Consider the following 27,711-nt stretch of genomic DNA (forward strand, 5'->3'; position numbering starts at 1 on the left):
AGTGAAGCTGTATACGCTGATCGTCATTAGCCACTCGTAGCCTCACAACACAGCTGCTTTCTTTGTGGCCTGAGGCCTGTGTTGCTCATTACACGTCCCTGTGCGCCCTGCGTCGCTCCCTTCTATTGCCCGCCACTCTCATGTTATCCAAACGTTGATACAATTAAAGTGCAGCCGGCGTGGGTGTAACCTCTGATCGGATTTTTTTTTTTTTTTTTTTTTTTTTTTTTTTTTTAACCCCATAAAAGGCAGCTTTGCCAGTCGTAAGGAATAAAAGTATGTTTGTCCCCTAATGAAACTCCCAATCACATACACACACATTGTGAGAACGGGAAATTCAAAACAATAAAACGTTCTGGAAGTAACACAGGAAAAGATGAATCTAAAATAGGAAAGGATGAATTGTTATTTTGAGTGAGACAATGGAGAATATTTACAAATAAAGGAAGTGTGTAACCACCCGTTGATACTTTTCAAAGCATGTTTTTTTATTTATTGACATTAGCAATCTCTAGCGTTGGTGTGAGAATAGCTTTAGAAATGCTAAGTTAATGCTAAGAATAAATCCTAACACAAAATGCAGGCATATGCCCGTGTATATAATTATTTTTTACGTATTGTTATTATAGTGACCACAATGATCAGAGCTGTTATTGTCCTAATATTGGTAAAAAATTAAAACAGTAGGCATAGAATATAAATAAATATTGTGTTCACTGTCAATACTTTTGCAACGCTCAAAATACACCCACACTTCTTCAAGTCTTCCTTGCGGGGCAAAATAAATCTTTTCAGTCGTCACTTTGGAAGCTTCCGTTTTATAACACGATACATAAACACATTTTCTGCTCGCCGTCCTCTTCTTCTTCTCCCACGTTCATTCAACCTGTTTGCAGTAGTGACTTGACTAATGTATTTGTTGTAGTGTTTCTTTCCTTCAAATTGACACATCTAATATCCCCATTTTTTTTGTGAATTCCTCTTCATCCATGAGAGCAGTATCTACAGTACTTGAGTGTGGCATTCACTTGTATGTATCGACCTTGCACGATCAACCCTTGAGCCTCCAAGCTGCTTTTTTATGCGCTCCTATTTCTCGAACCTTGGCTGGTTAAAAGGTTTTTTTTCACAAGCTTCTCAGCTCAAGGACAGAGGTACCTCTCTCACTCTTCTTTTTTTTCATACACTTTTAAAAGCAAAGGTGAGTGTGTCTCTCGTTGCTCATTTGAGCTGGTTGATCCCGAGTACAACACTGACATAAACTAAAGAGTCTGGTTACCGTATCTATTCATGTCCTCTGTTTATTCTTTCACTAGTCTGCATGTACAGAAGGTGTGCGGCGAGCACCAACTGAGTGTATTTGACCCTGGCTTTTAAAAGTCTGTGTGTGCGTAGATCAGTGTGGGTCCATAAATCTAAAAGTAGTCCTCCTCATTCCTCTGCATCCTCGTTCCTTCTATCTATGCCCATCTAATTTGCCCCATTCTCCCATGTTCCCTGTGTCTGTGAATAGGTCACACTTCTAATTATGACAATCTCTCCCAATCATCTATATCTTTATGGAAATGTCTGTCTCTCTTTACTGGTAGAAATGTCAATTAAGTTGCAAAGAACATGACATATTTCATTTTTTCTTGAACTCACTATGCTAAATTTGACCTTGCCTCAGTAGTTCCTTAGGATTAACAACTTCCCTAAAAATAAAGAAAGATATTGTTTGTTAATTGTTAGGGCCAACTGACTTGATCACGTTTAACCCCTTCAGGTATGGTGAAATGTTTGCCTTTTTTATAGCCTGAATGTAGGTGAAAACGATCCGAACAAATAAGTGCATGAACTTGCTTAAAATTTGATGGTGACTCGACTTCAAGTAACTTAAAACCCGCTTGAGACATGCTTGTGACTTGAGTATAGGTGACTTACTCTCACCTCTGCTCGACCTGACCAATTTTGCTGACTGTGACTTAACAAAACAAAAAAAGATGTCTACTCTGCTGTCAGAAATGTTTGATAATCGCAATGTATCCATCACCGTCTGCAACTTTTTCATTGTGTGATAAACAGCAGTACCGGCAGTACATTTGACACTGTTATAAAATGGCAGGAACTCGTACTTACAGGGCGTCACGTGCCCGCGAGTCATTACCACATATCCTGATTTGCGTGTCTGTTTTTTTGCATTCCCTTTTAATGTTGTGTGTGGTACGGGCATCCATCACCTTGATGATATTTTAATGTCGCATCCTTGGGCTGTCTCTGCTTCAACCGCCAACACCCACCGCCCCCTTCCTTTCTCATGCACTTTTCCCCAACCCTACCTCTCTACCTCCCTCATTTTGGTCATGACTTCATAAATAAACCCCCACATCATTAAGTAAACGCACACCCGCCTGTCATGGTGAGCGATGGCTTACGTTTGTTTGCAGATGCGAGCACGCACGCATTCAGGGTGCGGCTGATCTGCGCATGGTGCTTCATGCCCGCAGGCAAAGCCCCTCGTAGTTTTTTGTCTGTAACGAATACACTAGAGACATCAGAAAAAATATTATCTCTGTTACGATCAGGCTGTCACCTGCTATCACCAAATCCCGCTCAGCACCCCTTCAAACGCAGCAACAGCTTGTTTCCTCGGTTGGATTCATGAGATCCCACCCACTGCGTCCAAACAACCAGACACTTTGTCCTGAAAAGTTGCAAACCTTGTGCTGTGAGCATCTCAGGCCGGCACACAGTCGAGAAGTGCAGCTGATGTGCGGGCCAGCAGTTCCCCACTGTGCATGCCTGCTGCCGGGTAAGCCGCTGGTGCTGTGGCCCACTGGAAAGCTGCTCCTGCAGACAAAAGAGCAGGAGGAGGCAGAAATAGGAAGCTAAAACTGAATATGGAGAGCAACACCAGATGACGTATAACATGTGAGGGGAAAACAAGGGAAGTTGAGAAGATGACAGAGCAACAGAGAAAAGCCACAGAAAATCAGAAGAAAATGAAGCCTAGAGGGGAATATGGTAAGATGAGAGAAAACAGCATCTAACGGGAGCTGGATTGTCATGAGGAGGCAGAAGGGACCAGACGGAGGCACTGACAGAGGCATTGACAGAAAATACAACAGGGCAGGAAGAGACAGTTGATGGTTTCGGATGTCACAATGATGTTTTAAAGTAGGAGAATTCCCCTATCAAGCTTGTTCTACAAAAATAGCATCAAAGCACAACTGATATTAGCTCTAAATGCATTGTCAAATGCCAAACAGAGGCTCGACTTAAGTGAGCTGAGACACAATCTAGAACATAAAAGATTTTTATCCTGATTCTTTCTGGGTCAAAGAGAATAAATTAAAAACATCATCCAAGCTGACCTAGTGTGTTATGGCATGAATAAATAAATCTGAATCAGTTCAATGAAATTCAAATCGGATCTTGATTAACCTCGCTTGGTTTTGCATCTTAAAATGCTTTGCAAACCTTTTACAAATCCCGTACAATTTAGAATAAATGTTTGTGACATACACGAACACTAACAATAAATGCAGTGGTGTTAGCACTCGTCGTGTCTTTTTTTATGGATAGCATATAATTTTATGCATCGAAATATAAAGTGCAATACTAATCCATGCAGAACCAGATGTCTTGACGTGATGGGTTTAGAATTCAACACAGGAGCAGTTAACACTTACCATGGGGCTTATTGAAAAATTCTTTAAGCGTAAACACAACTTTTTTTTTGAATTAGCGAGAAACTAAGAATAGATGAGAATGTTACGCTCCTGGCATCAGGAGAATCTGCAAATAAGCCGCATTGTCGGTCAAAGCGTAACAGTTAAAGTTGGGAAAAAAAGGTTGCAGCTTTCCAAGCACATTTGAGTATAAAACGCTTTCGTGGCTGACTCCAACAAACCACATGGTTTTTACCATGTGATATTCCGCAAACACGCGCCGTAATCATATACTGACGGGCAACACCCATGCACACACAACCTCACCATCTGTGTCACCTCAACTTTGGCCACAGTTAAAAGTGCAAAAGCAGGAAACATTCAGACTGAAAGCTTCTGTGCACACACCCATGTACAAATGGACTAGCTCATAATAGGCCAACTAAAGAGATGCACTGGACCTTGGACCTCCTCTGAGATCACAAAACATACCGTGGCCTTTTACTGTCACTCTCACCCCCTTACACGTGTAACCGGGCACACCGCTCAAAGCCAGCACTAATTAAAGGACAGCTTGCTCTCTAAACCGGACGATTGCACTATTTTGGCCCGTGTAATTACACACACACACCGCACCACATGTTTTTTTTTTTCCACCATAAACCCAGAATAACCTTGAACAAGTTAGCAGGACCAGATGCTGAGGAACAGGCCACGTTCACTTTCTTCAGCATTGGCTTCCAGACAGAAAAACAAGTTGAACTCTAGTGTGAGGTTTCCTTACCCACTGTGCGAGCATGAGTTTTTTCATTTTAAAACAAAGTCACCATCAGTCATTCCATCCACGGATTCCTCTCGGCTGTCATTTGTGCAGAACTTCCCTCGGGCTCAGCACGTACTCCGTTCTGCTTGCTTTTATTTTAAGTCCCTTTATTCCGATGCTGCTCAGGTACCCTTCGCTTTCCCTACATGGGCTGACAAATATCATAACTGGCCCAAGGCAAAGAGTTGTGTAGTATGCGTCCGATTCAAGAGGTTCTAGCTGGGCTTGAGCTTTAGCCATTTAGAGGGAATGTTGTGATACAGTAATATACCTTTTTTTCTGAAATACATCAAGACAGCAATTGCGATGATGCATAAACATTGTTAAATGTGAAGATAATTAGCAACAAACATGGAGTCGATGCACATGACTAGTTTATGCGAACCAAAATTGTCCCTAATGCAAACAATGTGCAGATGATCTACTTTCCTGTTTACACGGTTGCTTTGCTGTGGATTTGATCGGAAACCTTCCATACTTATGGGAGGACATGGTCGTCACAACCTTGAGTTGGATCTCAGAGTAATACATCCACTCAGAATTACCCGAGTAAAGAAACACCTCAGGGCCACTGCTATGGCCACACTCACGCACATGTTAATATGGTAATATTTTACACACGCACATGCTAATATGCCAAGATTTTTTTTGTGCCGGAGGCCTACAGCCACAATTTCCTGTTTCTGTTGTTTCGTCATGTTCTAGGTGAGTGAGCATCTGCTCAATAGTGGGAGGAAAAGTGCCACTTAGCAAAGCAGAGAAGCAACGCTACTGCATGATGATAGTCTATACATGCAAGACACATGCTTAATTAGCATCTACCATGGATTGCGGGTGAGAGGAAGCTGAGGAAAGAGACAGAATAAGGAAGAAAAAAAGGCGATACTTTACAGGATCCTTATTATGCTATTTGAAAAGCGACGGCTGAGGAAAGCTGCTTGGAGAAAACCAATCTGTGTGACTCAGTGGCAGAAAGAAAGCTTGGGCTTTCTGTTGAAGCATTTGGACTCTCATTGGAGCCTTATTGTAGATGTGAGCATCACAACATTGCATCAAAGTCCCGGAGTGCTCCAAGAAATTCATTTCCTGAGCTCCAGCAATACTTGGTGATGAATGTGACAGCTGTGCCGTCCCTCCGTGTGTGTGTGTGTGCGCACTCAGTCTCATCTGGCACCGTCAAAGCAAAGCTCTCTAATTTGGGGAAAATGGAGAAGACTTAGTCTGTGCTCACACCTGCGTGAAGCTGGTCCCTCACCCCAAACAAAATTTAAGGAAAGTACTCTGCTTTGTTTGTGCTTGGTTTGTCCTGGTTTGGTTTGCTGCTACGGTTTTTTAGTTATGAGAGATTGTTTTAGAAGACAGAGATTGTTGGGGATGTCTGATTCGCTGATTGAAATCTGCATGGAAGACCTCCAAATTCTTACACCAAGCAGCCACTTTTCCACATATCGTTTTGCGGTTTAATTTTTTCCCACTTCAATCTTGGAGCAATATTTGCCTGCCAGGATGACCTTGACTTTTTTTTTTTTTCCTCAAACAACTATCACTAAAACTGGCTGTCAAGTTTAGATGAATGAGATTGTGTCTGAAAAGCATCTATTGTTGGTTTATGTGTTTGATTTTAAATGGACTAATCTAGACAATGCCTTCAGGCTATTATGATAATATAATCAACACACAAAAGACTTTTTTTTTCCCCCTCAATTCAGCCAAACACACTTCCCTCTCCTCCTCACCACCATTGTGTATCTCCACTCTGTTTTTTTCCTCCCTCCATATCATTGATGACGCACATTATGTGCACATTAGTAAGGTTCTCCACCTGACTCCCAGCATCCTGCTGCACCTAATGTGCCATTTACCTGACAAAATCTGCCTTGTCCACCGCGTAGCGATACAAGATTTATATTCGATGGTCCTTTTAAATTTAAACGCAAGACCTAATACTGGAACACAGGCACAATGATGACATAAGCCAGCCCGTGGCCCTGGGGTTCCTGTTGAGAGACATTAGTGCTCCCTATAGTACCAAGACATGCTAATGATATGTGCTCATGTACAGTGGCACTCAGGATGAGCTTGAATAGTACAATAAGTGTGCTCCGTGTGCAGCTATTTGGGCTCGTTGAGCTGTTTGTTTGTTCTGTCAACGCCCGTGTACCGGATGCGTCTTTTTTTTTTTTTTTTTTTGTGACCCACGTTTAGCCTGTCAGTGATCTTGTATACGTCTGTCAGCGTGCATGTGGGCAACGGTGTATGGCAGGTTTGGCGAGTCAAGCCATCCACTGGATAAACTTGACTTCTGAAAATAATTTGAATGAACCTTTATGACAAATGAACAGCTTGGAGCGAGAACACTCATTTGTATGTTTTGGCCAACTGCCCAATTAAACGCTACACAGCTTTTAGAGGCCGTCCTCAATACTCAATTCAGTTCAATTTGCTATACAATACATCAAATAAATTATTATAATTTATTATTATAAATTAATGTGTTTGTGATCACAGCAATAAAAAGAGTTACTAAGTGCCGTGCAACCAGCTCTGATGTTACAAGTCTTGCAGCAAATCCAAATTTTGAATTGCAAGTTGCAACATTTCACATCTACTAGTAGCCTGTCAAGGATCCATGTTCTATTAGTTGAGCTTTAACTACGAAAATGTTTCCGATAGAAAGCAAGGTCCAGCCAAGCCATGCCAATACAGTATTGTATTGTTTGTGGCGATAATATTTTGATTACCGTATCTCATATGAATCCATGGCTACAAAGCAAAGCATGTGGAATGTTCTCTCCCAAATATTCGCTCTCTTTAATATGTAAGTCTCCTTTTTTTTCCTCTTTACGATTCTCATTAATATTCTTATAATAATCACAATATACCGCAGCTCCAGCGGCCATGGCAATTTGCTTCTCAATCGTGACATTGTTTGATGTTAAGTCATGATGTCTCGTTTGCAATGTGTGCCCCAGAGAGTTGCTGACTGTAATTGGTTCGCGGTTATTCAGTTCAATCACATTTGCTCGATTCTCTTACTGTGCGGCGGATGAAAATACTGAGCCAAGATCATAATTTCTTTGTTTATGATGCCGGGCTTAAAAGTGGGAATATAGTTTATATTTAGAAATTGATGGTATATTCAACACAATCTTCCTTCATTATGTGCTTTTCAGCTTCTTAACTTTGCTGTAAAAAAAAAAAAAAAAATCACCCAAAATGAGTCCCTCCACTTTTTGAGTTGTATGACTTTTCAAAAACATTTGTTTTTGTTTTTGTTTTTTTAAGGCCTCGTGTATATTAGCATTGTTCTCACTGCCCTCATAAACCTCCCCTCACGGTTTCTTCTTATTTATTGCTTTTATATTACACTGAGAGCACGGGAGAAAAAAAAAAAGAACATCTTGAGGTGAGTGCAAGCTAAGTCGCCCGCCTGTCCAACAACTGCATACAATGTTCGTAATCATGGCCAACAAGAGGAGGTGGGAAAACGTGTGACTGGTCTTTTACGAGTTGGCGTGAAAACGCAAATATGCTCCAAAATTGCATTTGTAGTTTGACTGTATGTGCCCACAAATGGCTTTAATCAGTAGGTGGGAGGTTTTGTGCCCCCTCCACCCTACTGTGTTGTTTTTCATAAGGCCAGTGTTGTTTGCAGAAAACACACACACACACACACATGCACATGTTCATCATGAGGGCGCAGTGCTCGCTTGTGTTTCCATGTGTTTATCTTACCACATGTGGAGCATTCCAATCTTTGCTATTTTGTTGTTTGATACCACTAAACCGACGTAGAGAGCACATGCAAATATTTCTCAAAATGTATGGATGATGTGAATAAAATGCTAAGATCAAGAGAGATTTTTCAATTTCTTCCAAAAGGATGTTTTAATTCTCAAATTCTTGGGCTAATTTAATATTGTCAGTTTATATGGCGATGCGTTTTCACATGTTCATTCGTTGGGTCACGGGCTAAATAATGAGCCATAAGACACCTAAATCAAATATAAAATATTATTTTATACCTGAGCCTATCGCAGTTAATTTTTCAGGGCAGTTTTGTATGTTATTCACTCCATTAAGCGGGAGACTGACCGGACTTGTTTTTTGAGTGTCAGCTTTCTCTTGCAGGTGGCACCCAGAGGTGATGAATCACGAGCTTCGCACCTGTACGAAGATTTGGACCGGCCGCACGCTATACACACTAGGTAAGAGCTAGTATTTCTTCATCAATGCAAGAGGAGAAGACAGGATTATGCCGATCTTTGTGCCCCCCACCTCTCACCACTCCTCCCAAACGCACACACACATGCACACAGACATACACGACCCAGGCTAATCCTCTTTGGAGCTCATAATTAAATCTGGAGTGTTTGCCTTGGGAGTGTCTACTCATCCCAGGAATAGGACTGATCAGGTCTCCAGAGAGCAGGAAGCTGGCGTGTAGAACCAGCCCGAGGACGCTCAGCACTTGTCAGGCACGCGCAGCCTCTCGTGTGGCTTCACTGCCGCAGCATTCACTCCTTGTGTTTGTTTAGCTGCTCTCCTGTCAAATTAGGAACGTAAACACGCGTGGCTCATCAGTTCTCTGTAGACGCTTTCACATTAGCGCCACGCAGCAGAGGGACGTAAGGATGCAAGGTGAATGTAGAGAGGACCCCGGTAGGAAGATGAGGAGAGAGAAAAGTCATTTCACGCCTTATTGGGCCGCCTGATATAACGGAAAGCAGGCAGCCAACCAAGAGGGCACATCACTGAACAGAAGAACGAGTCAGAATTCAAACGAGACCTGATGACATTGGATAGTTAAGAACCAACTTTTTTTTTTTTTTAATTTAACTATGTGGACTGATTTGAAGTTAGGATTCTCTGGCCCATTTGACAGATTATACATATTTAATGTTTTGATTTGGAGGACCAAATATATATATTTGATGACGTGACTTTGCACGTCTGCCACACTAATGGGAAGTTTGGATTCAAAACCTGCCTCTGTGTGGCTCGTGTTTGCCTCATACCCAAGTACTCTGGTTTCCTTACTATTTACAAAAAATATACACGTTAAGTTCAGCGACGGAACAAAGGTGTGAATACGGGTAGCAAATGTTATTTTTTGTGACCTGCGACAGGCTGGTGACGAAGAGGGAAATTCAAGCCATATTTGAGTTGTTCATCCCCACTTTGAATGATTTTAAGCCTTTCACCTGCTGCTTATCATTCACATGCAGTATTAATCTGCCTCAAGAAGTTCAACAAAAGGCAAGAGAAAGAGAACTGTGAAGAAGTGTGACGCGAAACACGACAGCAAGAGGAGCAGACAAAATATCTTCTAAGTGTTGTTTTGCTTTGTTTCTTCATCGCGGTGATAAAAAAAAAGGAGGTGGAGGAGGAGGAAAGCTCCCAAATACAGCAGTGAATAGAATATGTCTGTAACAGCGGAGGTTGAACTAAATCCCCTCGGGTGCCGCCGTTATTGAAAGCCATTTCCTCGCAAAATGTGCGCGGTTCCGCCATTGGCCTGTCTCTCATTAGCATCCATTTGGGCTGCCTTTGTGTCGAGCTGGCCGGGGGAGAGAGTGTGTGTGGGGGTGAACATGAGTGCGTTTGGGAGTGTTTGGATAATTTACTAGCAAAGCACCTCACAGATGGGATCACATGGAGAGAGGATAGCTTGAAACAGAGGCAAATTACAGTGAGACTCGCAGTCTGTAGATGAAACTTTACAAAGGAAAGCACAACTGGGTGCGGTGATACCTCGTTTCGAAATCTACCAATTTTGTGTATTTTCCGTCATGCTTCTCCGGTGTCAGATTGTCAAATCCAAGTTCAGCCTGCACTCAAAGGATGAGGAGTTTGTGCACGGTAGTCCAGTGAAAAGGAATTTAAGTGTGTTCAGGGAATGGTGGCACGGAGAGCCTCGCCCCAAGGAAGATTAGAGTGTTACTAAGCTTCCTGGCTGCCTCTCCGTTAGCTGAAGGGTACGTACCCAGCCGGACGCTGCAAGCCGACATATGGACAACATTAAAATCATTACCAATTCAAAGCAGCGGGTCAGGGGCGCAGTGACCCAGCCCCAGGTTATTCAATCACAGCCCCTCCCTTGAACCATTGTCTGCAGGTGATTGGATTAGGGTTTGGCCAGGCCAATGGAGCCTTCTGCACAATGGGTAAATTTACAACGGTCACGACGAGGGATGGGTACCGAGCCCCGGTACAAAACTGGTTGAACTTTAAAAAAAACTGCAGTATTGCTAAGTTAACAGTTCTTTTAACGGTCTTTGAGAAATGACTGACATTTATTTTTGGTTTATTTCAGCTATATATTATTGTTACTTTGTACTTTCTACCTCTCTGTTCTTGTTTCTAACTAACAGTAAAATGAATATCTTTGTTCACAATAGGCCAGCCATTTATTTATTTATTGTTTTTATAATGTTATATTGATGGGGAGGATCGATGTTTGTGAAATAGTGGCGGCAACTCCCGTCATCCTGGCCCGCTTCTCAGCCCCACCCTCGCAGGCTTAGTAGCCCGCAAAGTCAGCGGCTTTGAAGGCTCTGAGGAGTGAGGTTTTAATAACGTATACTCAGGTAATGCAAGCAGGCCTCATTTACAGCTCAATTGCCATGAACGTAGCAGGCTCACAGCAGCTGAGTATTTCATTTTAGGCATGACTAATCAATTTACACTCAATGGAATCGGTACACTAACTTTTCTTGGTCTGAATGAGAGACTGAGGAGGGATGACGTCGCAATGTCACTGCTCAGTGCATGTTGTCACAAGTGCAATTGACTGTTAAAATGTCACAAGCAATTTTAAATATAAAAACGTGTAACTCACTTAAAATATGTAGCTCACAGTCAGAAGTGCTTTATGCAGTCTAACATGCTCCAGCCTTGCTGATCCACCCAAAATAATTGTTTGTCATATTTAACATAATAGTGTGTTCAATAACATTAGCAGTATAATAACATTAGAATAGTGTTTTTAATTTTACATTACAAGTCAATTTATTTAAAAAATAATATATAATAAGAATTCCATTAAGGCACCGAACGGATAAGCAGTACCGTTAAGAGTAGTAGAATTGCTCAAATCTTTGCGATACCCCTCCTTCGTTGCGACACACCAAAAAGCTTTCTGGTTTTTTTTTTCTTTTTTTGAAACCAGGTTTCATTTCACCTTTTTGTTGTAATTTGGAAAGGCAAATTGAACAAGTTTACAATGTGGTCACAACAAGCATTTTAAGGCATCCATATCTGTCACCCAAAATTGGATGTTAACATTTCAGTACTTTATTTTTTTCATTCTACCACGACCAATTTGACTTTTATTTTACTTGACTGCACAGTGCTTAGTGCACAGATACCAATTTGACACAGTGGAGGAGACTACGACATTTAACAACCTCTTGCAGACAAAGGGGTGAGTGCATATTTTATTTATTCATTGGACTGCTGAAAGGTTTTATTCTAAGCTACAACTTTTTGACCTGCTTCTGAACAAAGTCACGGAATTTAAATTTTGTTTCAATTCGTATTTGGATCAAACTAAACATAAGCACACTGGAGACGGGAAAAAATCAATATTGCAATACACTTTTTCCCCCTCTGTTGGTATAACTAATTGATGCACCGACGGCAAATGACGATATTTTACGACAGTATGCATAATAGATTCACCCCATTGTCACGATCAGTACTTAATCTCTCTTGTTCTGTTTGTAGGGTCCCTATTCCTGTAAATAATAGTAAAGTAGGCAGAAGCCATGGCCGGAGAAAAAGAGCAGATGCAAAGACCCACTTGCAGAGTTTCACTCAAAAGTGTGGAGACTCTTTGGCTATTAGAAGACAAATGACGGAAAAACACTAGATAAAGAATATACAATCTGCAAGAACTGTTTTCCAAAATGTAACAGCAACACTAAAATTCTACAAAGTCACTTCATTAGCTTTCACGATGAACTGCAAAAAGCAAACAAGTCATCTGACAATCACTACTGTGAAGTTGTTCTCCTTTGGGTCGCCAAGAATAAAAACATTTGTTGCATAATTTTGGTGCATTTTGGCAAAATACTTTTGAGAAATACGTTTCCAATAGCTTGTCAATCTGATGCTTTCAGTACGTCTGACGTGATGCCTCTCAGTCAACAAAGAGTAAACTCTTGACTGTCCGGTGACAACACAGTCATCGGAATAATAAAACTGTAGATAAGCCGCAAACATGTCACTGTCGATAAGTTTTACACCCATGACACAGGTAAATTTCACAAAATCGTGATTATATTAGGCTATGGAATTCTCATTTCTCATGAAAACCCCACGATTCAGAAATTAGGGCCAACCTCAGACGTAAACCACTTTGGTGCTTGGGCACATCATTCCAGGTTAAACACGATGAATGTGTCAGATGTCGCATCTTGAAAAAACATAAAAAAGGCGTGTAAAGGATAAATTTAAGCACAAACGGTTCATAATGAAAAAATGTGCTGGGATTATGGACTTTGAGTTCCCATGCTGTGCCATAACTCTTTCTTATTGACTGACCAGTTTTGAAGGTGTTCCGAGACAGCCGTGTTTGTCCAGCTAACCGCATTTGAGCTCACGGGGTCGGTGGTAGGAAATGAAAAGTCTTTTGCTGGCTTTGAGACGCCTGTGGTGCTACCTGTTTACAATAATACTGCGATTCCATAAATCCTCCCGCCCGCATTTGTATGTATCCTCTGTTTATGTCTGCCTTTCTGCATCCCTTTGCCGCAAGTTCTATCTGAGCTAGGGAAAATAGAATCATGGCATTGAAAATAAGTCAAAAGGTAAACCCCCGACATCCATTTTTAGCCTAAATAGAAGCAAGTAGAATAGCGTGTAGGCATGTGGCGAACTTAATATGAACTGTCAAGCTTCGAGGAAACTCGACACGAGCTGCTACAGCAACTGAGCCTTTCTGCGTTTATGGACAGAGAAGTCCATCTGTTTCTGTCATTAACGGCAATGTAACAGATTTTCTTCTGACGGCATGGCTCTGTTGCACAATCACTCTTCTTTGTCCCGAGTATGACCTCTGTCTACCTTTGTTCCTCCTCACTCTCAATACAAAGACAACTATGGCTAATAATGTTTCTTGAGTTGGCCACCGTAATGGCTTCTGTGGCGATCAGCCTGGTTGGTGTCATTGGTACTTGTGTAATTCAACTGAACTTCATTCTGTGCTTTCAAGGTTTGTTATGTATGTGGAGTCTGAAAAAGCTCAAACACACACTCAATTTGGGGTAATACATCTGATAAATGGAAGCATTCATGTCCACAGAATAAGCAACCGAGTGTACAGAGTGGCAACCATACCAGTGGACATGTCTAGTTGATGCCAAAATGTAACATATTGCCCTTAAATTGTTTGCATTCAGGGTGTATCTGATCCATTCACTTGACTTCCAGGTTAGTGGTATTCACATATGCATCTATAATGCATCCGCATGTTCTCTTCATCTTTGCAATTCATTAATTAAACATGCAAATCTCATGTTGTCGAGTAACATGGACGTGTGTATCGGCAGTCACCTTGGTGAGTGAGTGTGTTCGTATGTATCATTATGTTTACATGTGTGTGTAAATTCGTTCCAATTCATTCCTCCCACATGAAAAACGTACATCAGACTTTGTGCATAGAGAAATGTGAGTGTGAATAATTGTCCGTCTCTTGATGTTTGTCCAGTCATTTACTGCTAACCCCTTGCACAGGATAAGCACACATCAAAAAGGAAGGATGGTGTGATGCCAAGAACATACAACTTAACGGACTGGCATAACAGTTCACTAAGAGGTCCTCAATAGAATATGTTTGCATGTCCTACTTGTTGATTAAATATGTAGTCAAATAAATTGTAAATGAATAAAATGCAATATGGATCCCTGATAGACTGGATTCACAGCTGAGAATCTAAATAGTCCCTTGAGAGTAGACTAAAGATGGACTCGAACAGCTGCGCAGTGACCTGGTGGTTAGCACATCCATCTTACAGTTCTGAGTTTCTCGATTTGAAGTTCTTTTCAGATTGTTATGCTGAGGGGTTTTCCCCCCCCAAAAAAGAGCTTGCATGTGGTGACCCCTTAGTGATTTTTGTTTTTATTTTTTATGAGTTTGTATATTTATCAATATCTAACGAACAGTAACCGCACACTTAATGTAGTTTCTAAATGATCATGAGTAAGGGGAAAAAAAATCTGGTCCAAAATGAAAAGTAATTGCTTTCCTCACCCTTGTTAAATTATAAATTAACTTTGATTAACTACACTCTTTGTAAAGATGAGTGAAATTTCACCAGCTCTACTCGGGCATGATTACCAGCAAATTTTTTGAATCCAGAAATTACTTCAATTGTGCATGTCAAAGTTAAAAAAAAAAATTTAAAAAAACAAGATCACTCAAAGAAACAAAGTGTCATGCAAATAAATTCTGAGAAACTGAGGAAAAGTAATTGAAATTTACATCAGTCTGGAAAGTGTTCATTTTAAAGGGCCCCTTCAGAAAGTCTAACGCTGAACTTTTATGGTGCCTTTCCTGATTTTTTGTTGAAATACGACGGAATTTTATTTATATATTTTTTTACTTTACTGACTGATTGTGATTGTTCAAAAAGCAGTGACTCATATTTGAGTCCTCGTCATAACTATTGTCATTTGAGCCAATCTAAACCGTACATCCTTGTGGAAACATCTTGACATTGCTTGATTTGAGCCGCAGCGGCACGTTTAGTATCTGTGACTCGGCCTCTGCTGAGAGACAAAGCGGCGCTGTTCATTGTCGGGACCACCTGTGTGTACCGACCGCTCTGTATGGGTGGTCAAAACACACACGCACATGCTCCAGCTCACCGCAGACCAGGAATATCCTGATGGGAAGGCTCAACTTGCCCTAAATCGCTGTCTAATCTGTGGTGAGTGAAGCATTCTAATTGGCCAGTCAACAGGTGTTGAGCCAGACTCGGGACTGCACAGCGGAGACGCTTTGGTATGATGGCAAAACAAGGAGAGGCTTCAACCGGGAGGCAATTAGCTTTCGCTAAACCCCAGCCAGCTTTGTGTGACTCAGCACATATTTTTACTTCTGTGAAAAGTGACCAGCTTGCGCCAGCCACTTACCTTCTATCTGTGGGGACTTTTACTATTTTATTTGATCAATCCTAATCTCTTACAGCTATCATCATGAGGCAACTAGACACTTCCAACTGACAACAGCGTTTTCCTCACTCTACCGTTTTGCAAGAACCACACCATCGAGACAGTTTGGCCATTTTACATTCGGGGAGAGTCAGCATCACTTTGTGTATCACATAAGTGCTTGAAAGCAACTCTGACTTTCCCCTCTTGCCTTTTATGATCAAAAAGGAGAGTGTGGGTGAGTGAGTGTGAACAGGTTTGGGGTCGCTTCTGCAAACTGGTTCAGCCCAGTCGCAGAGGTTCTCATTTGTTTATCTTTACAACGTCTTGGAAACAGATACTGGTGAGACATGTTTGGACAACAAGCCAAGCGAGCTTGCACAACATAAACAAAAGGGTTTAACGCGTTTCCACCCCATGTTGGACAATTCAAAGTTTTAGCAAGCATTCGTAGAATTAATCATTCCAGTCAGCACTTTACAAATAATCATCAGATCAAAATAAGTAGGCAACCCTATCAGTCAGTTAATGGCTTTTTTCCTTTCAGGAGGGACCCATATGATTACCCGACGCACTCTAGATCTGCACACAGGGACTACCCCGATCGCTACCGTGACAACAGTCCGTCCGTCCATCAGTCGGCATCCCACAACCAACGTCATCAAACCTCATCTCCCCATGCCGGACGGCACTACCGTACGGCCTCGGGGCAGGACGTTCTTCCCTCCCCCACTACTGGCCGCAGACGACACCACTATGAGGTCATAGGACACGAAGCAGACAGCTACCGGCAGGACAGCCCGGACCACTATGGCTACAGAGACGATCCGAGACAGCCTGATCCGAGACGGAAGAACCCCATGATAGGTGCTGTTTAATTTCAAATCTCTAAGTCTGTGAAAGGTTATCCTGAGATTTCTTTCAAAAGCAGGCTGTGCTGTATATTTACAAGCATGTGGATGTATTTAAAATCTTTTAATATTGTAAAATCTAGGGTATTTAAATGAATTGCATATGGAACAAACTTTGTGTACTGCATTTCGAATCAATGTTTATTTCCTGACAAACTGGACTTCATTGGGCAGGATGTAAAGTGAGGACACCTTGATGCTCTGGAATTGCAGGATATGAGAATTACAATACAGGAAAAGGATATGATGTCCTTGCAAGTATATTTTTTCCAGACAGCATTGAAAGCAGCAATTACATTTGCAAATGAAAGGACTGTTTCTAATAATTTGTGTTTATAATAAAATGTTAAACGTTTGATCCAATTCAGAATACTATAAACGACTTTACACACTGTGCCTCTGTTAATTCAACACGTTAATTTTTATACAAACATTTTACATCAATAAATGTGGAATTTATTTTGCTGTGGTTGATTTATTCACACGCATGAATGTCAAATGTTCACTCTAAGACAACATCATTAGTCATCGCTTTATAATAGCCTAATTTCCCAGCACATCATCTCCCATAAATGAGCTCTGTGAGATGACTGATAGAAGTAGCCAGTGTTCTGATAAGGACCAAATCAGCAGCAGCAATTAGATCTCCAGGATGATGATTATGGCCCAATTTGCTCTCCGAACTAAAGATGGCACTGATTGGTAAAATTAGTCCTGAAAGGGAGATAATTACTGTGGAGAGAGGCCCCCCGTTTTTTTTTGTTTTTTTTTTTATAAGTCAGTCCTTAATTAGCATCCAAGCCAACAGAGCGTAGGCCTCTCTCCCTGTTAGCCAGGACGTTCCTGTCTTTAAAACCAACGTAAGCAGCACATAGACAATCAAACAATCACCGTGTTCCAATTTATTTGAACAAAATCAACTCTAGCCGCGGCCTCAGTTGGAGAGTGATTGCACTTTGGTGTGTTTTTTGTGAATTGGATTGACGAGCAGCAAGGTTGAGCTGTTAAAAGTGGGCGTGGTGGGCACGCCGTTTTTTTTTTCAACCGTATTGTGGTAAGCTGCAATTTTTGTAATCATCGTGTGGATATTCCGATAATTTACAATTGGTAAGTCATGAACTAGTACATAATCAAGCCATTTAATTTCTGTATTTATGGGCATTAGAAAGTCTTATGTAATGAGGATCTGAATAGAAGAGTTTTAACACTGAGACACAAGCGCCAAATGTTTTCTATTGAAATGTTTTTTTGAATTGTGCAGTCACATTCAATCCCAAATGACAGGGATCTTTATCCAGCTGCAAACAGCCAGAAAACACTGTGCAATAAAACACAACATCCCACTGGAGATGTCTGTGGTTTTCCAATGAACCCTGATAACATTTGAAAGCACTTCTGTTTTATTCAACACGCAAGGCAACAACATTAGCACTGACATGGGCAGCTAATGAGACATCTGATTGATATATTTTCACCATGCTCAAAAATCATTCAGCAAATCAAAATGGGCGGCAGATCTTAATGGCTCTCGCCTGATTACAAAATTTGAAAATATGCTGACCAACTGTTTCAAATTTCGCTACAGGAACTGCTCCAAGCAAGACAGGGAATTGTTACAAAATGTGGTTTTTAGAAAAAAAACAACCAAACAAACACCCAATGCATCAGTGGAGCCTCATTTCCTGCTGTGGAGGACATCTACAGGAAGTGTTGTCTCGGGAGTTTAATTCCACGTCAGAAGCCCACAATGCAACACAATGTCATGGAACAAAAGTTACAATTTGGGAAAATGTATGTCAGTGCTTCTAATTGTGTTTGAGCCAGCAGGAAAGGAGTGACTGGTCCTAATTCCTCTGTTTTTATTTTCGGCATCTTCTCAAGTTCACATTTGGCCTATGAGAAAAGAAAAATGAGGTTTCAGCGGCTCATTGAGCTTAAATGGTAAGTGTTTGCTCCACTTTCCCATCCATGTCTATCTTGTCTTGTTTTGGTTCTGAATATTGAAACGGGACAACAAATAAGTCATTGCTTTGCACATCTCACAAACCTGTAAGAACTCAGAATTGAAATTCTAGTTGGAATCTGAATATTTGTGTTTCCTTCTTGTGTTGCAGTGGTAGCTGCCTGGTTAAATGGCACACCTCGGGACGCTGAAAAAAGAAAAAGAACAAGAAGCTGTGCCCCAGGTCGGTTTGCTCTGAGTCATGGGCGAATTCTGTCCAACACCTTACCTTGTTAGCATGTGTCAATCAAACATCATGCTCCAGGGAGGCCTGAGTGGAGGGCTGAACCACTTATCTCTCCCTCACACAGTTGCCAAAACGGCAGGGAGGGGAAGAGGAGTCTCTTGAGTGCACGTCGGGATACCTCACCCTCAAAATGCACAATGAAGTTCCAGGCGAGCACCTGCGTTGACCTCGACCTTCTTCGTTCATCGTCTTCATTAAAGGTACATTCCCCCGCGTTGGCCCGCCATCCCTCTGTCCTTCACCTGCTGCCGTTGATTTCATTTCAGCCCTCATTAAAATGACGCAAACCCGCCACGGCTGAAACGGTCTGAGCGGACCTTTTCGTTTAATTATACCATTCATTAAACCCCCCCCACCATCAGGTCCACATGGGAATATCTGGTGCTCCGGTGTGTTTTTAAAGTGCCCGAATATGGAGATTGGCGTTGTCATGGATTGCTCTTGCCAGCTAGCCTGCCCTTCACCCACCTCATCCACTTTCATGTCTTCTGTGGTGTCCCCACACGCGGCATCACTCAACTTGGAGGGTGCTCCTTCAGCCACCATGTTTGTTTGATATTGTTCAACAGCTGTGAAATTGGATTTCCACAGTTGGCCTGATATTAGAAATTATTTCATATCCTGTGCAATATTCTTGCTTGGTTTCTCACCTTGCGCTTTGTTTAAAGATTCCATTTTTACATCATGCCGTGGGGGGGGGGGGGGGGGTTAGATTTATCCCTAAATGCAATGTTGCCGTTTGGCTCTGGGTCCCCCACACATGGTCTTTTACACCAGCTGTCACCATGGAAACGTGGTCCACCTTTCCTGTGCAGCAACCCCTTTCCGAGCTGATGACATCGTGGTGGCAACACAAAACGGTTGATTTGTGCATTGTGCTAAGACCAATTGCTTGCTGGGAGCGCATCTTAATTTGTGGAACATGTCTGATTGTCCATTGTTGACATTTGGCATCCTTTCTCGCGGTACAGTTAGCACATGAGGATTTGTTGCCAACTGGAGGTTGGAAACAATCATGTCTTGCTTAATCCTATCACTTTTTTTTTTTGTCACCTTCTTTGGAGGCATCATACCTTCCCAACAGTGCCTTTCTGTGGCTCTTCTTTTAACTTGCCAGCTATCTTTTTATCTGAACAATAACGTGCGCACTGTGCGGCTAACCTGAGCCTCGTGCCCTGGGAACAGCTGAAGGCCGTGACCCCCACACACACACTCGACCCCACCCACCCACCCACCCATACCATCAGGCTTACACTGCACATATGCAGCCAGAGAGGAAGCATGCAACAAGAAATGACAGAACCAATGACAGACATTTATTGTGCATGTGAACAGAGCATTGTAGATGTTTCCTGAAGCTTTGACACCACTGGCTGTGCTTGTGTCTGTTATGCACACTCTTGTCACATTCTGTCAAGTGTACACACACAGTCTTGCAAGTGTGTGTGTGAGATGGTTGTAAAATTGGTGCCCTTCCCATACAGATGTCAGGTGTTTACTCGGTGGTCGGGGTAGCGTGGATGTCACAAGTGTTGGGTTGCTGTGGGTGTAATGTGTCTGTCTCCATTGGCCCACATATAGCGCAGTGCAGAGAGGCCAAGTGGAATTACATGCTGCTTATTTTCCATGTCTGATATATTGTCTTCACTTTGCAACGCTGCACAAGTTTGATATCCATCACACGCTTTCACGACTCCTAACTTTTAAGCAGGCCTCTTCCTGAGTGCTACTGACGCTCCAGTTTGCTTTGTCATTCTTATGTACAATGCCCTGAGAAGAATGAACTGTAATTTGTATTCATGCAAATCATAATAATAATCAGGCCAGCCACATTTTGCCAAGATGGATAGATATGGTTGAAGACAAAATGGAGCCTCATTGGAAAGTCAACTTTACAGCCAGCAGTGTAATCTATCCACGCATTCCTTCCAGAGTATGCCAAACAGCCTGCTGAATATGAGCTGAGCACCCATTAGATCTCTGTGTTCTATCTCTCAAAACACACACACATGCACACACACACACAGCTGCCAAATTCATTAGTGCAAAATGTCCTGCTCACCATATGAGAACCTCTCTGCAGTGACATTGCTTCCACAACCATGCATCTGTATTTCACACACACATGCACACACACACGCGGCCTCTATTAAGGACAGTCATTGCAGTTTGCTGATACTGAAGCGGGTCACACATTTACCATTAATTGGGAACATTTTATGGGATGATTATCCTGAACATTGATCATGTGTTGAGGGTGGGGTTCTTTTTTCCCCTGGACCAATCTGCTCAGAAGGCTGTCAAGAGTGACAATCCTATTTGTTAAACCTGTTCAATATTTACAATGGCAAATTCTTATGTGTGTGGTCACTCCCAAGGTCAGAGTTTGAGTTTGCCACCATAATGTGTCTTCTATTTATTCTTCTCCTACAACTTCTATTTTTTTTTTTTTAGCAGTCCCTATTTCTTAAAAATCAATTCAAATGTAATGCTGTTAAATGAATAATGTATTCATCTAAATGACAAAACTCCATGCAGGAGGTATGTTGTATAATTTGTTGTCAAGCCAAGGCCTTGGATACGAGAGGCATTTTGTTTTATTCTGCCTCTTTTTCCAGACACATCATTTTACAGTTTTATGCAAGCATACACATGCACACTCACACACAAATAATGCTGCTATTCCTTCTTGGGCCTATTGAAAGGTGCTATAAAACATTAAATTGTCATAATTAGGGATTTAGGTTAAAAAAAAAAAAAAATCACGCGTGCATGCGTGCGTGTCTTCACATCTTTCCCTCTGGGTGCGACCTTCATCCGTTACCCTCTGCCACCTTTTTCCATTGCCTTATTCACATTCACTCTCCCAGATGAGCACTGATAGGAAGGAAATGAGGGCCATGCACACACACACACACACAGCACAGCACAAGTCATAAGAAATGTGTGTGTATGTATATATATATATATATATATATATGGTTTTTTTTTTAAATGTGCAAGCTGCAACTCTTCCTGACTTTTACTCACCCCACTGACCTCTTCCCTTTATTAAAATTCACAATCCCTGGCAGTCACAGTGTGCAGTCACCTTGGGAGTCGCACAGTCTTTCCCTGCAGATAAAAATTATGACTCGTCTCTCTCCTGCACACTCACAAGCCAGCGCTGTCCTCGTGCCCACTCACACTGTGGATTTCCCCTGTAAACAGCAGTACTGATGACCTGCTCACCCGACCTCCCGCTGAGCTCATGTGTTTGTGTAACTGTCCCACTTCAGTCTACAGAGCCCGGCAAGAGATTCCCTGTGCCAAAACTGTCAGCCCCCCCACCCACACACACCACCACCACCACCACACACACACACAAATATTCATCAGGTTGCAATAATAGAATAATGCTGCCTTGGAGGAATCAAATGTGAATGAAAGTTACATGGAAATAAATACATAAATAAATACACAACAAGTATTAGAAAAATCTAAATAAAAGATTACATTTATAAATAAATGCACACATATAAATACCCCATAGGTGGATTTCAGGGGAAATGTAAGTTAAATGGACCCTTGCAGATTTCATTGTAGTACATAAGAATAATTCAACTCACAAAAAGCCTCTCGGAATGCATTGCGTTTGCATATCTCGGAGACTTATAAAAATAAAAAATAAAAACCAGACGTGACAAAAACGGCACTTGCTTTCCATCTTTCATCACTCACCTTCGCATGACACATCAGGAGCAATATTCAATATCTCACTTAAAGACACTTTGCTTGTAATGGGCAGGGAACAAACTCACAACCTCTGGGTTGGGAGACGACCACTCGCCCTGAGCAACACTACCAATGTGTTAGCTCCAGCACTGGTCAAGTTGAATGTAAAATTCGTTTATCATTTTTCATGATTCGGCGAACATCCAAATCCAACCTCTTTGCTGAAAATAACTTCAGCACTGGTGTGTCTACACAGATGAATTTTAATGTGTGTGATGCTTGAAACTCATCATGCATGTGCTCTCCTCATCCCACAGCAGCCCCGCCATCTCTTTTCCTCTGTGGCGGTGGCGGCATATTGATGTGGCGCGTGAAGGTTAAGCCGACGGTTTAGTGTCCAGGCGGCCGTGACATTCCGCCTCGCCGGGCCGTAATTGACTCGTCAGCGTGAGTATCGGTTCAACCTCGGCTCACCTGCTCCTCTCGTGTCCGTTGGGCTCGTGATTGACAAGTTGCTCTTTTAGTCCAACGCTAGAGTTTTGCTGGTGTTTCTTCCTCTCTTGTTTTCATCTAGCATGTTTGTCTTCCGAGCTCCGTCATTTTCCGTCGTTTCATCATCCTCAGATGGAACTTTCTCTGCTCTGTGTCGGAACGTCACGTCACGTTAGCGGTACAGACGTTACACAACTCTGTGGAAGGCAACTGGACTTCTCAGTTACCCCGGAAAGTTTGCCGCTCATGCTTCAGGCATGCCGTTCTGCATTTGGCTCGATTTCAAGCGTCTACTCCTGCACATTCACCCTTGTATGGAAGCATAATCTCTCTAAAACGGATGTCGACGGAGCTTCTTCGTGGCCACTCTGGAGTCAAAAGCCCAATTCAGTAACGAGCACATCCCAACATGACCTCACTCACAACACACATTACATTTTAATCAGCTCTCTCCACGTCCTTTCCAAGGCGCCGTCTCCAAAAACTGTATAAATTGACCCCTGTCAGAGATCTAAGAAGCAGATTAAATCATGTTCTTGGTCATTTGAGACACCTTAGCAGCTTTTGTTTCAAAGAAGGCAGTAACGGGTAGAAATTCAACGTTTGCTTTCCTTGGCCTTTCCGACGAAATACGAAGCAAGCTTGACATTGATTTGTTGTCTTCTCAATGTCTGATGTTGTCACACCTGAACCACTTTGGTGTAATGATATTGGACCATTTGCTATTCTGGGATCCCGTTTTGTGTTTGTTCCTGTCATGGAAGCGGCGCTGCGGAAGGGGAATAACGAAGCGGGCCTGTAAATAATGAATCAAAGGATGCGGCGCTTCAATTAAGAGCCATTTACAGCCTGGTGTTCATCGCATCTTTGGGCAACATGGCGTATATCCTTGAATGAATCAATCATGACAGCATAACATCACCTCTGATATGAAAATGAGCTGGCTATAAACCACACTGACATGTCACACTAATTGCCCTTTGACAGCTACACACACACATATGATCTCGCCTCCAAAATGTCTGTGTTGCAAAGATAATAGCATGGGACCAGCACACTAATAGCGTCTCTATTTTTAGCGTGCCACATAGCATGACAGCAACTGGTGTGCTCTGCTGTAAAGTTATGTGGCTGGATGCAGGTCATTAAAAAAAGGCAATGTGGAGCACAGTAAAGCAAAGTGTTGCTTGAGTGATTTTTTTTTTCAATCAGCAGTGTATTTCTTTTCAGAAACAGTAATCAGCCAGTTCCATGTTTTACTGTGTACTGTGCTTGACTATGCACAATGGTAAACAGTGTCCAGCAAGAATGTTAAATCGTTCTGTTTACCATTAATAAGGAATGGGAAAAAAAGATTGGAGTCAAGAATGTTGCATTTCCATCGCTGTTGGAAAAATATTCTAAATCAGAGTGTCTTGCATTCTACCTTAAATCTGTGGACTGCAGAGCACTTGGTGCTACATGTGAACTCATTTCCTACAGCTCTTCCATAATCGTCCCCAGTCTCCAGTGTGTCAATGCAAGGCCTTTCAACTCATAGCCCGTCGATTTGAATTTTTATCTTCCCAACTTTGTCTTTGCGCGCAATGCTCGCTTTGGTGTTTGCTTTTTATCTGTGAGGAGCTTGCGCAAAGGATTTTGTCTTTAAGACATTTCCAGAGATGCAAATATTCACATTTTGAAAGCTTGGACAGAAAAGCAGCCTGCTCATGAGGATGACCTCGCTATTGTTTACAGCAGCTGCCAGCTCATTGTGTATGCATCGTCTGTGTGCATTGTTGATCAGCTCACTTGCACACAGCAGAAAATGGCAATCCCGGTTCTATAGTCTCCTTATCCGACCTTATTAATTGTCGTGCCACTAAAGCTTCCCTAAAAAGCCGAATGTGGATGCAAGAAGCATTTGTCCTCCCAGACCTGCAGATTGTATCGTAAATGGTTCTGTTTCCGCGGCAAATACGACAATCAATGGGGATGCCAGTGTGTTGGGCTTTCTCTCCAGTGGCAAAATAACAAAAAAAAAAGAAATTAACCAAAATTGTTTTCTGCCCGGCAGCAGCTGAAACAATTATTTACATTTGAGCTGACAGGAGGACAACCACAGATGAAAAATCCAGGTCTAGAAAATAAAAATGACCTGCCGGGTGAGGAGAGGCCAAACTGTATCATGCTTTTTACTTTCCCATCTCTGATGACAACAAACTGCATTTCCAGAAAGTGTGACACCACAAGTGTGTTAGGGACACTTGCAAGTGTGATGACTGGAAAGTTGTTGTCACGAGTCAGCAATGTAACCTCATTGTTGACATTACAGCACTGCATGACCAACTGGGCTCCAGCTATATTTGGTAGTTAAAGTCCTATAAAAAGAACCTTGAACTATGCCGCGTGAGCACGTGCATGAACGTGGCATGTTCTTTATCATTTTTGTTATACACCAACATCTTGTTTGGCAAAACACGCCTCTCCAAACAATTACAAGGTGCCACTGTGTGAACTTTGGACGCTTGCTGCCCTGGTGTGGGAATTGGAAGTGATGAGTACAGCTGGAGCCGTAATGTCAACTACACGATTTTGATGGAGTTTATCTGTCTTGACAATTCAATTTCCATTCTGTTCATCTTGTGAAATGGATGATTCTCTTATTATGTTCGAAGTAATATTTTTGCATTTTCAACTGCCTTAGCAGTTTAATGAGAAGTTAGGGTTAGGGTTGGGGTTAGGGTTGTTTGTTAGGTTTTCTCGAAGGCTTTTTAGAGTCAGCAATCCGGTTGGTTCGCCACCAAGTATGACGCATTCAAGGCACAGTTTTGACTCATAGTAGAGTCGCTCGCCACATATTGATTGAGCTTTGTGTGTGAGAATCACTTCTTGCCTCTGTTTATATTTCAAGTGCATCTTTCCTCTTAGTATTGTTTGTGAAATGTAGCTTTTTTCTTCTTCTTGGGCATAGGCTTATGTGTTGAATCGTAACTGGGGGTTTTCCCCCGTGGCAAAAAAAACTTTCCAAAGATGTCTTGTTCTTTGACTCATTTTGTTAGCTTGAGCGACACATAGCCCAAACAACTTTTTATGTGTCAAGCCCAAGTCATACTGTTAAGTAACAGAGAATTTGGTCACTTTTCCCAAAAAAATAATAATAATTCTGCCTCATCTGATAAATAAAATGTATCATTTATTGCTTTCTTAATTGACTAACCACCAAACATGCATTTAGTCATTAGCAACACATTCTGATTGAATTACTAAAACTTGTTTTGTTTCATATATCATAAAAAACACATGCTTTGCTTCTAAATTGTATGTGTTGGGGTGATGTGCAGGTCCCACAAAGAGACCTCCACAATTTTAAGATATTTTTATATTTTCAAAGGGATTTAAATAAAATTCACAAGGCTTGGGACTACTCCATGCCTGAATCATTATTATTCTTGCTGTATTGGTAACAACTTGTAAGTTCCGCATAACCATCTTTTTTTTTTTTTTTACCTGGCTCTTTTTGTCTAAAGCCTTGTCTTTAAAGTCTATTTGTGTCGTGATGCTCTCTGCTTTCCACAAATTTCGCATCCCACACTTGTCTTGCGACAATGCAGATGTTCTAGTTAAAGCTTCCGCATCGACACACACCTCTCAACATTTGCGATGAATAACTCAGAGGCACAATTACAGTACGTGCACACAAATAAATCATGCACAGTGTTCCAGCCATTGCCATGGCAACTCCAAGCAGTCATCCAAAAACAGCATCAATGTGACAGTTCTTGTCGTTGGGCTGGCTGTCATCCCTTCCTTGGTGTTACTTATCTTCTTCTGCAACCTCTTTTTGTGTCCCAGCTGTGCGTGTCATTGCCAGGAGTGTTTGATATTGTTCCTGTTTGTTGCGCTGCTTCATTGCAGCCGTTTTCGAAATTTAACAGAAAATTTAGGCTAAACGGTGGTTTGGAATTGTCTTCTGTCTATCCTTGTTTTTCTATCCTATTTTAACCCCACTTATTGCACGCCCACTCCATCTGTCCATTACAGACCGAGGTTCCTTTAACACGTTGTGGCCCCTGATTTACATGGCAATTGTGTTTTTCGAGCCTTAAAGCCCGTGTCCCACTGAGCGACAAACAATTGCGAGCGTTTTCAATTGCTGCGAACGTTGTGTCCTTGTCAGAGTTCGTATTGAGCATTTGTGAAATGAGTTGAAAGGTGCCGATCGGGAGAAAGCAGACTTCAAACCCGAGACACCTGGAGCGGCTTGCTCATAAAGAGTGAGGCGGAAAAAAAAATATGCAGAGGTTCCATTGAAAGTTACAAAAAGAGTTTGTCATTGCCTCAAATGATTGCAAAGCAAAGCAAAATATTAAGGCAAAATGAGACTCAAGTGAAGAAAAGTGATTATTTTAATCAAATTGGCTTTCGCGTCTGTTGGACTATGAATTTTTGTTCTTATATACGAGGGGACAATTATTTTTGACCAATAAGGATGGCAGGACCAGGACAGAAGGGTGCCCAGGTCGCTAATGAAGGCCAGAGAACGGACTGGCAAAATTTGTGATTATCTCCCTCCGTTCGGCAAATCTTTGTTGAAGGAGGGTATGAATGCTTCCCCTCCCCCAGACTTCTGTAGCTAATTTTGTTAAAGACAATTTAAAGGCCATTCACATCAAAGAACCCCCTCTCCTAGACCGCCATTGTTGTTCCTTTTGAAAAGAGACAAAGATAAAGGG

At 41.9% G+C, this 27,711-nt stretch overlaps 1 protein-coding gene across 2 annotated transcripts in view; it reads left to right on the forward strand.

Moving 5' to 3' along the window:
* Positions 1 to 17,000, forward strand: part of LOC147062665 (partitioning defective 3 homolog B-like) — a 79,596-nt gene extending 62,596 nt beyond the window's left edge. For both annotated transcript variants that reach the window (XM_085911261.1, XM_085911176.1), the window contains 2 exons: positions 8,605 to 8,681; positions 16,178 to 17,000. In XM_085911261.1, the coding sequence (XP_085767387.1) occupies positions 8,605 to 8,681; positions 16,178 to 16,508 (408 nt within the window). In that variant the 3' untranslated portion in view covers positions 16,509 to 17,000. The remainder of the gene's footprint in view (positions 1 to 8,604; positions 8,682 to 16,177) is intronic.
* Positions 17,001 to 27,711: the final 10,711 nt, after the last annotated feature.

Source organism: Syngnathus leptorhynchus, chromosome 1 (assembly GCF_054491065.1).
Source record: "Syngnathus leptorhynchus isolate UIUO chromosome 1, UIUO_Slep, whole genome shotgun sequence".
Lineage (NCBI taxonomy): Eukaryota > Metazoa > Chordata > Actinopteri > Syngnathiformes > Syngnathidae > Syngnathus > Syngnathus leptorhynchus.